General features: G+C 35.7%; 1 protein-coding gene across 2 annotated transcripts; it reads right to left on the reverse strand.

Annotated features, from left to right (window-relative positions):
* Positions 1-1,708: 1,708 nt before the first annotated feature.
* LOC306870997 (MOB kinase activator 1B) lies at positions 1,709-11,236 on the reverse strand. 2 transcript variants are annotated; one of them, XM_079418634.1, is made up of 6 exons: positions 11,042-11,236; positions 7,113-7,279; positions 4,302-4,395; positions 3,700-3,833; positions 3,288-3,451; positions 1,709-3,182 (listed from the first exon to the last, which is right to left on the reverse strand). In XM_079418634.1, the coding sequence occupies exons 1-6, from the start codon at positions 11,053-11,055 to the stop codon at positions 3,105-3,107; spliced, it is 651 nt and encodes a 216-aa protein (XP_079274760.1). In that variant the 5' UTR covers positions 11,056-11,236; the 3' UTR covers positions 1,709-3,104. The 2 variants fall into 2 exon arrangements, with proteins under 2 accessions (XP_079274760.1, XP_079274761.1); XM_079418635.1 differs by having other exon boundaries at positions 1,713-3,182; positions 3,288-3,344.
* Between the last annotated feature and the right edge of the window lie 536 nt (positions 11,237-11,772).

Consider the following 11,772-nt stretch of genomic DNA (forward strand, 5'->3'; position numbering starts at 1 on the left):
AGTGAAATTTTCTTCTAAAATGAGCATTTATATCAAGATGTGTAGGTTTTGTAATTTCATTTTAATGGCAATGATCATTGAAAAAACTGAACATAAACATAGGAGCCTGAGGAAAATACTTAGTTTAGAAGAAACTTTCAGACACTTTTTTCTTTTGCATCTGAACTCTTCAACTGGTTCCACCTAATACAACGCACATGTCAGGTCAACATATGATCACATTAATTCTTGATGACGTTATTGAACTCATATTAGCTGGTAATGAGACTAACCCATTCTTGAAGAAACTTGAAGAACGTGAAAGAATCAGATCTTTCTAATTATTAAATCTCTGGCCTTTAACAATCAGGTCCATTGAAATCTCTGACCTTTATGAACAAAAGCAACTCAAGGAAAGATTTTAGATGGTCTTTTTGTTCTCGTTGCTACTTCTGCCTTTTCACTGAACCCTGTTGCATCAATTCAGCGTCAGCGTGAGGCCAGTCACGAGATGTGCTTCAGTGAATCAGTTTTCAGTCACAAATGTTTTGCCTCCCTCTACTGTGAGATTATGTCTGCAGCTGTAGACTTCCTTCCAGAAATCTTGAGTACAGGGGACTACTTTCATCATTTTGGTTAAGAATTTTTATGGTGTGGTATGATTTCAGATATTAAGATAATTTGGGTTGAGCAGTATAGATAAAGGGGTATGTCCTCGTAATAATAGAGAATTATTAGAAAATGACCTTTTGAATGATTAGTGACAACAAATGCACACCGTAGTTATAGGAATCAACATAAATGTTTAGAAGCTCTGTAAGTTTGGGCTTTTGTTATTATTGGTAGATGTCTATTTATTCATGCTGTTCAACCCAAAGTCATGCAGTTTCAAAACACAAGGTTGGTTAAGATGAAGTGAGAGGGGCTAGAGAAAAGCATCATAAACCTAAGTTTTCTGATCCGTGGTGCCTCCTTTAAAATGAAGAGAACTTCTGTCAGAACATCTGATGGTTACAGTTTAAAACAACCTTGACTTCCCTGAATCTGTGCTATCAAAGTGCAGATGGTCAGAAGACTTGTGAGAGCCCAGGTTTTAGAAATAAAGAGCTGACAAGGGGCTCACAATCTTTTAAAAACTAAAAAGTGCTCAAATGATAACTCGAACTGTAACTTTCTTATTGTAATGGGTTGATACTGGTTCACAGATTGTGACCGATTGTTGTGTTTTCCATCTAATTTCAAACAAGCATTAGTCAGGACAGAACAATTATTAGGAACACCACAGGCCTGAGGGGTGAACCAAATCATGGCCACATGACAGATTTCATCACACCCAAATGATCATGTGCTTCTAGCTTTTTAATTTGTATTTTTTTATGATTAAAGGAGGGGTGATGGGAAAGGCCAGACTAGTATTAAAGCAATTAAATATTAATTAGATAATAAGTGCGTACACTTTATGGGAAGTATTTTTGTTCTTGGACAAACTGCATCTCACCCAGACCCCCCCCCCCCCCCCCCCCCCCTATTTGTGGAATTGGTACAAAAATATTATACATACACCATTGTAAAGACATTAAAAAAAAATATATATATATATATATATATATATATATATATATATACACACACGTGTGTGTGTGTATTTAGTAATAGTTAGTATGATTTATTCAGAGAAAAAACAAGCAAAAATGCTGCTGCTTGCTCTATTAAAACAAACACCAAATTTTGTTCAAACAGGTTTATTATCCTATAAACAGTATTCAGCATTGTTCCACAAAGGTTCAGCAAGTTACACATCTTGTGTTATTCCAATTGCATACCCTTTCTGTTTACAGTATTTACAACTTTCCATCAAAAATGTTTAGTACATTTGTCTATAATCAATCTTATTCTGTTCTGAAATAAAGTGAGGTGAAAATCTCTGAGAAGCATTTTAAACGTGTTATTCAAAATAACACATTTTCTGTAACATTCAGAAAAATAAACATTCATTGGGCAAAACTTCATAAAGACCAAACGTAAGCACTGCTTAAATTATACTAAGGACCGCAATATAAGTGTATGTTGAATAAGAAGCAGTTTTTTTAAGTTATTAAACTAGCATCAAGTTTGAATCAAATCTATCACTGATTTTATACAACTTGCATTCACCTCCTCATAATTTAGCTTGTGTTTCAAGTGAAAGATCTTGATCTTTGAAATACGAATACAGCTTGGGGCAGCTTAATTAAGATCTAGAGAAAACTGTATCTTTCCCATTAGATGTGTTGTAGTTATATACTTAAAAGGTGCCCAGGGTTTCCACATCCATGAATACAAGAATGTAGAAGCCTTGTGTTTTATAGTGTATGGAAATATTAGATCAAATAGGACATACCGATCTTGCATAGTCAGCTCATTTCATGCCAGCTTCTGACAAAGCTGTGATGTCTGGGAGAGAAGCTGGCTCATCAACATAAGTACTTATTCAAAAGTAATGTAGTGGTTAAAAAGCAATGGCAGGCAAACCGTGGGCCCAATGTTCTTCGCTAAAGACTGAAATGTGTTACAATTAGGAGACATTCATTGAGGGCTAGATAAAATCTAAAGTAAACAAAGCAGTTCTACCATTGAAATGGATAACGGAAATCCCAATCATGTCATGAGACACAGGGAGCAGTTAAAACGAGTACTTAAGAGAAGCAAAGACATCATCTCAGTGAAAAAAAAAATCAACGAATGCTTCATTCAGTATTTTTAAATCTATGCACTTCTAAATAAATCCATTACAAGAAAAAAAAAAAGCTAAAATAACACTAATTATCAATGTACTCCTAAAAAAAGTCAAATGTATAATCATAAAGAAGTTTTATAGCAGTGGTAGCGCTTTTTTACAAATGAGCAATTTTTAGAGTGGACATATCAGGCACTTAGAGTTTGAGACGACATCAAAAGGAGCAAAATTCCACTATGACCTTGACCTATGGTTGAGTTGTGGCTTATCAAGGGCTTTTTGTTTTTTTGGAGTCAGCCTTTTCCCAACTCTTGAAGGAAACATTCCCACACACCTGTCAAACACAGATAACAAAGCCAGGCTGCCTGTACAGAGAAATTAAGAGAAGATGTTGATGGGAAGAAAAGATTTATCTGTCCTTGGATGTGAGCTTCTCGATCAGCTCCTGAAGGGGCGCGAGTTCCTTCCGATCAATCAAATTAAACTCCTGAAAAAAAGAGAGAGAAATGTTTATATTGGAAGTAGCCAAACAATCATCTACTTGTGATAAGCAAAGTCAGCCAACTCACATCTCAAGGCCACAAGTACACACCTGAACAAAGAAGATAAAGTGCTTGAAGGAGGTGTTGAGATGTGCCTCCTCCTGCAGCTGGATAACAGAGTCAAAGTGCTGATGGTAGATGTGAGCGTAAACACGGAAAAGTCTCTTCAAAATGGTCTTGGCCACTGACATAAAGTTCTTTGGGAAAGGGACCCCTATACATGTCACAGAAAAGCAACTTCAAAATCTGTTTTATAATCCAAGCAATAGGGAATGATGAAAAAATGACCAGTAGGATATACGGAAATGGTAACTAGTATCCTTGAGAAGACTGATTTTTTTTAAAGCATGCTTTAAAAGCGCCACCGTGTGGGCAAATACCTCCATGATCATAATGAGCTGCACAAAGAAAAAGCATGGCAAATTTCTAAATCATGCACAAGAAATTAAAGGAGAGGCATACCTATTTTTGAAGGGAAAAGTGTCTCATCGTCAAGCTGATCTTGGACCCAAGTCATCAGGTAATCAATGTACTTCGGAGCTGAACATTTAATTGGCTTTTTTATGTTGGTTCCATCGGCCCAGTGATATTCATACCTGAAGACAACATAGAAGAAACGTCAAACACTTTTTAAAGTACACATTACCAGTCAGTAAGATGTTTTTTGTAAGGAAACACATACTTTTATACAAGAATGCATTTTTTTTTTCTATTTCAAATAGTTTCTTTGTAAAATTTTCTATTCCAAAAAAAACCAAACAAATGCAACATGGTTTGCACAAAAATATGTAGCAGTGTTAAACAATGTTTTCAACACTGATAAGAAATCTTTCTTAGGCACTAAATCAATATATCAGAATACATAGTATATTAGAACGACACTGAGGACTGGTGAAAATTCAGCTTTGCCATCACAGGAATAAATTACATTTGAAAATATAATCAAATAGAAAACAGTCATTTTAAACTGTAATAATATTTCACAATAATACAGTACTGTATTAAAAGTCAATTTTAAAAAAATGTAAAAATATTTCACATGATAAACCCCTGTTAATACTTACTTGGGTCCAGCAGACATTAGAGGGCAGCTTTCCTCAGTGCAGAAGTCTGTGATGGTCCCATACAGCATGTTGATCTGGTTAAAGAAGTCCACAGCTACGAGCACATAAAACAGCATTATAATACAAACCTATTCCAGCATCTTTAGCCATGTTAAAACCAATGGTCTGAAATAATCATATTGTCAATACCATATTGTATTGTTCCAAACTAAATAAATATAACAACAACATAAATATCGACCCCTGCAGTTCCATAACAAACCTCAAGGGGTTTGTGAAACCCTGCTCTAATTATATAGCAGAAGTTGGGTACACCCAAAATGTCATGAGCTGCAGCAATTAGATGAAAACCTAAACCCATGAACATCAGTGCCGCCAGAGTCTGAATTCAGCCCTCTGTCCCTGCGGCTAATAATCTAAGAAAGCGCCACTGCCTCTATTGTTAAAAATAGGAGGAGGCCAGGGGCTATGAACGAATCCAAACGAACGTTGCAAAACTGACCTACAAAGGCCTTATGAAATGGATGTTTAGTAGGAAGACCCCTTTAAACAAAAGAGTCCTGATTTCGGGTGCACCTATTTTAAAGGGTTGTAATGTTAGCATTTGTAGACAGATAATATTTGTGAAAACATTGATATTATACAATTTTTTTCATATTAAGAGGAAATACATTATACGTTTTGATTTTGGGAGCTATTTCTTTGAAGCCATGAAACTGAACGTGACAGAAGTTTAGGCTGAGATGTGCTTGGCAGGAAGGATGCATGAGGTTTTATCTACAATTGATTAACAAGAGTTAATTTGCAAAAACCGATAAACGCCACTTTAAAAAAATGAGCTGATTGCCGTGCATTATTCTCCACATATAGCACAATCTGATCCCTAAACACGTTTTGTCCAAAAAGCCTGTATTGTCAACTTTCAAGGCATCACGAATTCATGTTTTACTGCAGAAGCCGACAAGCGTCCTTGTTGTTTTTGAACAGATGCCGATAAGTCCATTTTAGCGAATCAGCGCGCTGTATTCAGGTCAGGTGACAAGGCTGCTTTCACTTTGAAAAGACGTGTTAGCTGAGAAGTGTTTTGTCAAAGCTGACTAAAAGTGATCGAGGATGGATAATTTAGATGAACTGCGAAAAAGGAAAATAAAAGTTGAAATGTTTTCACAGAGCCTTGAAGAAGCAGCGCGTTACACGGTGAGGGAAAAACTCTTGTAAACAAGACTCTTGTAAAACAGTGTATTGCGTGTAAACAACCACACAGTCTATGATCACAACAACAACAACGTTTGTAAGGCATCTACATTGTCATCCGAGGAGATTACAGAGGTTAAACATTTTTTTTAACTCTAAAACATGAAATGTGGAGTTATCTGCTTTTGCTATAAAACAAACTTTTAATATGTAAAAAATACTTTCAATTAACTTTAATTTAGTAAATTACCCGTTTTTGTTTAAATTATTATTACTTAAAGCTGCAGTCCGTAACTTTTTTTTGGTTAAAAATGATCCAAATTCAATATTTCAGCTAGTACATAACCAGCCAGTGTTCAAAACTATCCCCTTTAACCCGATTCACCATGGTAAGTTTATAATAATGTTTTCTAATTTGAGTGGTACGGGTGGGTTTTTGCGGGAAATTCGAGCATGGCACTGCATCATTAAGTCACGTCTGTAAACAAAGAAGTTGTCCCGGCTAGTAGGCTATCGCATGTGAGGATCCTGTAGGTGATGGATCATTCAGCCTTTTCTCACAGCAGCTAGAATAATTAAATGTCAAAAAAATTATTTTCATGACGGACTGTAATCCAGAAAAGATTATATGAAACACGTGAATGAAATTAAATTATATTCCAGTATTAAATGTGCTTCTGATTACAGATAGCCTGGGATTACACAAGATTTGTATTTTAAAGACAACCAGTTCAAAGGGAGCATGGTTTGCTTTTGGGGTTAAAAGAATTTATGAAATTCGAATGGTATGACAATTAGAGACTAATCTCTAAATGTGTATTAGCAGTCTAATCTGTACAGAAATTGAAATCTCCACGCTAATACAGACTATACTCACAGTCACGCAACGTTGGTGTTGTTAACATTAATAATTTGAGAATGAAGTATAACAATAATAATACTTTGCACGGTTTGATGTGATATGAGCTAACCGATCTTTAGATTAAATCACCATTGGTAGCGTGATTTATAGTAATGCTTTTTTACTCAGTTGGTCAGAACAAACGTGGCAGACTTGTTACTTGTTCAGATGACAATATACAGTGAAAATTCCTATTTGAGTCATATATTCCAAGAAATATGCTAGAATCTGTGATTACTAAATACGGGATTCACACCGGTGTGGTGACTGACAGCTACACATTAGACTGACAGCTCAAAAACATTAGTTTCATACGCGCTGGAGCCGTGCCAGAGTACAACCCACACAATGAAGATAATTCCGCAGGTAACTGCAATTCCAGGTTTTCAAACAGAGATGGCGACAAAGAGGCAACACTTATGGACTGCAGCTTTAATCAAAACAACCCAACTGCAGTTTGATTGATATTACTTGGAATGCGCAATAAAAAAAAAAGTGATTTCTGGAAAAAATAAAAATAAGAACTAATTACACTGTCATGTCATATGATTTTGTTTTACACCTTCCTGAAATTGATTTAATATTTAAGACCTATATTCAATAAGGAACAAAAAAAGTTAAAAACCTTTAAAGCCCCAGCACATTTTCAGGCTTTTAGCAAACGCTGAGGATGCAAACACAGGTTATTTTCTCCTAGATTTAAGTCACATGCTTACTGTTGACTGCCACCCATTCATTGAGGTCCTCTCCATCGGGCAGCATGACAGCCATGCGCAGGTTCCCGCTGCCCAGCGTGGCCTCTGCATGCTTCAGTAGCTCATACTGGTGTGAGCCCTCGGGAATGTTCTTCTTCGGCTTGAACGTCTTTGACGAGCGGCTTCCACTGTAGGATGGCAAAAGAGTAAGAATGCAAAATGTTCAGGCTTTAATGATCAAACTTACACTGAACCAAAAGATACTAAACTCAGTCAAGCAAACTTGCAAACCAGTAAACTTTTACATTTAGAAACTTATTTTACAAAAGTTAAAATATAAAAGGTGAATCTAAACCATGCCTTCTTTACCGTAATTACAGAAGCTACAATTACCTTTTTAATGTTGTAATGACATTTGCAATCCAGGGCATTTGATGAAATACTAGAAATGTTTAGTGTCACAATATTGACCATGTTCTTTCAACAAATTTTTGTCTGAATTATTTGATTAAGACCAGATGTATACTACAGTTTTGCAAAAATAAATCTATTAAAATTAAACTCTTGAAGAAGTGGAATTACGTTTTAATAGAAAACTTAATGAGGTTAGCAGTGTATTTATATTCCAAAAACAACAGACTCGTAGACCTATGGATAAGCCAAATGGATAGTGAAACATTCTACATAGAGGTGTTCAAGACATCATATACATATACAGTTAAAATCCCCAAAGCTTAACACCCAAGTGGCTTCATAAAACCCAGTATCCTCTGAGTTGATCCTACAAGCCTATGTGCATTTACTGGTCTATCAACACCTCAAAGTGAGCCTGTCTTCACCAATTCAACAGCTGTTCTGTTCAGTATGTCCACCTGTTCAGACCCAAACAGGACAGAATTTGCACAGCAAACAACGAAAGGGACACTGGACGGGATAAACAAATACAGGCAAACCTTCTAAAGGACCCACTTGAATGACCAACATGCTTCAAGCCAACAATAAAGAGGATCAGAACAGACCCATTTTCAGGTTGTGATGGTCCCAAATGACATTCTCTTTTACCCATAATGATATTTTCTTGAGTCAGGTGACTGCATCAGAGCATCAAGCAGAAGTCAGATGAGGAATTCCAGTCTTCCCAAAGTGAAAAACATGTGCATGCACAAACAGTTTGAGGGTATAATATAGGGCTGCAACAACTAATCGATAAAATCGATTATTATCGATTATGAAAATCATCGACAACGATTCTCATTATAGATTAATCGGGTCTGCCCACAGTGCACGTCCAACTTCAGCTGGTTAGTCAAATTACGGCACTGAATAATGCATTTCTATGGACAAAATGCATCTAAAAATAGTGGAGGAAACAGAATGAGATTCTGCCGGAGAAGCACGTGATCCAAGCTGCCCAAAACATGATAATTCTTTATTTTAAGCTTTAAGTTAATGCATAAGAGTAATGGCTTGCCCTGTCAGGCGCTTTGACAGATGCGTGTGCGTCCTCAGCGCAAAAACGTTCAGTTTACGGTCATATCCTTATCTATAAATGCCACAAATTCACGCGAGCATTTCCATTTTTGCATAAAGGTCCGTCCTGACAGTCTGTGTTAAGTTTAAAATACCGAATGAGCGCCGGCGCGGCGGGCGCGCGCACGCGCGTCAGACGGACAGAACACAGTAGAGAGGGAGACAATTAATAGGCTTTTCAGCGCAAACATATCCATTGTGCTGAATTATCTGATGTTGAAAGTTAATTTAAGGTTTAAAAGTCAACATGCAGTGCGAATATTTTATGAGAGTAGGAACTTTAAAGGGATAACAGCGTGTAATTGTTTGTCTGAATATAAACATGAGACGCTCCATAACGGCCTTTTACAGGATAAAGAAATGACGAGGTGACTGTGATCAAAGTAGTTCCTGCAGAACATTACTCTTACCTGTTGGTTAACACTGAGTTTGTGTTTTTATTCGTCTTTATTATTATCTTTATTATTTTAATTTTTAATAGAGGTTTAAACTATATTCAATTTTTACAATGCTTAACAAATTTATGTAAGTTTTTTAACAATGTGTTTATGTAAGGTTTGTGCCACTGCTGCTCTAAAGTAACAGTATTGGTGATAACCAAAATCATTTTTCGGCTTTCTGTACTGGTTAGTACTCCAATACGTGTAAGCTCTTTAGTAACAGTAGTAGGCTATTTTTAATGCTATAATATCATTATTGCTGTTATCTATGAAAGAAAACCAGAGCACTTATTTTTTTTTGTATTTTTTATTTGAGTATTTTGTTTTCGCGATACCCAATTGCAGTCAAAAAGTACATAAACAATACCAGCAAGAATGCAAGCTGTTATGAGGACATTTTTTATTATTATGTCCAATAAATGACAATAACATTTTTAAATTTAAACAAATTTTTGACAAATTTCTAAAATATGTTTTCTCTTTATTATGATAAGTGGTCTAATAAATTAAGCACTGTATGTTTTCATAGCATTCAGTTGTCACGTTTGTTTGAAGGACATTGGGCAGAATGTGGAATAGTGTTTTTTTTTGGTCAATATTTTTTTAATCCGATTAATCGATTAATCGAAAGAATAATCGGCCAACTAATCGATTATCAAAATAATCGTTAGTTGCAGCCCTAGCATAATAACGCTAGCAACAAAACAATAGCGAAAAACACACTCTTTGCACAAAGTAGTTTAAATTTAACACAAATGTCAAAGCCATGATTCCAATTAAGAGGCTTTACTGAATTGTCTTGTGAATCATACAGCCTGATTTACAGCACAGCCTACTTCCCATTTTCAACGGAAAACAGAAGAGAGAAATGCATTACACTTTGCTTACTTACATGATTATATTTATGCTTCTAAAGACATTAGAGCAAAAAATTATACTTGTTTGTTTCTATCATTTAGCAGTCACAACACAATTAAATCCATTGCAAGGTAGCATCTCCCTATAAAAATGTATAATGTTGGATAGCCTATAGAGCAGGGGTGGGCAAACTCTGCCCTTCCAGGCCACTTTCCTTCAGAGTTTAGCTCCAACTCTAATCAAGCACACCTGAACCAGCTAATCATTGTCTTCAAGACTACTAGAAGGCTACAGGCAGGTGAGTCTTATCAAGGTTGGATCAAATCTCTGCAGGAAAGTGGCCTGGAAGGGCCAAGTTTGCCCATCACTGCTATAGAGAGAAACTGATGCACGATTTTGAAGAATACCCATGTGGACACCAACACAGGTTGCAGATGAACACAAATCAACATTTAAACGCAAAATGTACAGTATTGTGACTTACTATACTGGGATATGTATAGTACAGTGCACAGTATACTGGGATTACAGTGGAATTATCCAGGTATATTGATCATATCTGTATTTCAGGTTGCAATTTGATGTCAAATGATTTTGGTGCGTTTTGCGAAGGCGAGAGAACATTTATTAGGTAGCTGTCATTGGTAATAATAGGATTTTGTAATAAAAATCGTGTATTAAACTAACAACATCTTTGGGTTATGATGAAGGGAAACATTTGAGAAAATGCTACTGTTATCCATCCACAAACTCCCGGTTACATAAATGGCATGATGTTGGGAAATACAGCTGTGTTCACATCAGATTATTGTAAAATGAATCCAAGGGCAGTCATAATGAGTAACCAAACCCGATGTCATGCAGCTGCTGATGGCCTCAGTATTCTTCATTAGCCAGACTACAGTTTAGTGTTATGATGGTCACGTACTAATCTGCTGCGACAGGATCAGACTGTGCTTCTATCAGCTGTTTTATATATCATTACTGTTAGCTTCTAATAAATGATGGCTGTGAGTCAGGATTGGTCATGTAAGTTACAGGCAGCTTCGGGACAAAAGCAGTGTTTCTACGCTTGCTAACTAGCCATCAGTGTTCCCATTTATAGAAACCAAACATACTTACAATAAAAAGCTCATCTCTCCTTGAGGAAAATGCGCTGTAGATAAGAAATCGACACTAGTCCGTTATCTTGACTGTTGAAAGGTGGTAAAGCAAAGTATTTGAGCCTTAATATCCTTAACACTCCAACAACACTGATCCTGCCCGTGCAAAAGTTATCCTTCCCATCCAAAGTCTCTCCAGAGCCACAAATCTCGCGAGATCACTACAGCTGGTGGATCCAATGGATAGCTTTTCTTCTCAAATAAGAGTCGCGTTAGCATTAGGATAAAAGAGCGTTTTAGGGAATTCAACAGATAACTGTGTTCTTAACAAACTATATAAACTATATAATATGCATATATATATATATATATACATACGCATTACTGCAATTCACAGTAACTACAATTTTTAAAGAAAATTTATGTTTGTTTATTATTATTATTGTTGTTGTTGTTGTTCATGATTGTAAAAATCGCTATATAAATAATTTTGAATTAAAATGCATATCTTTAGGTTTATCAGAATCTAATAATTGGTAAAGACAAAAACTTTTAGCTGTTAATTTATTATGAAGTTAATATTCGCCAGATAATATTCTGATCATTTGTTTGACATTTATTACAATGACAATGAAAAGCAAAAATGTAATTTTACTAACAACATGTCTTTATAATATCTAACACTACCTTAATAGTGTGTTGACAAATTATATTCTTCATCCTAATAAAAAGTAAATAATTTTCAGAAAA

This window comes from Barbus barbus, assembly GCF_936440315.1.
Source record: "Barbus barbus genome assembly, chromosome: 6".
In the NCBI taxonomy this organism is placed as follows: Eukaryota; Metazoa; Chordata; class Actinopteri; order Cypriniformes; family Cyprinidae; genus Barbus; species Barbus barbus.

Bases quoted from the DNA above. Each gene is read 5' to 3' on its own strand.
- LOC306870997 (XM_079418634.1), bottom strand. The intron at 3,452-3,699 runs GTATGCCTCTCC...TGACATGTATAG, and splicing joins ACTTTTCCCTTCAAAAATAG to GGGTCCCTTTCCCAAAGAAC. The intron at 3,183-3,287 runs GTGTGTACTTGT...TCTTTTTTTCAG, and splicing joins ACTTTATCTTCTTTGTTCAG to GAGTTTAATTTGATTGATCG.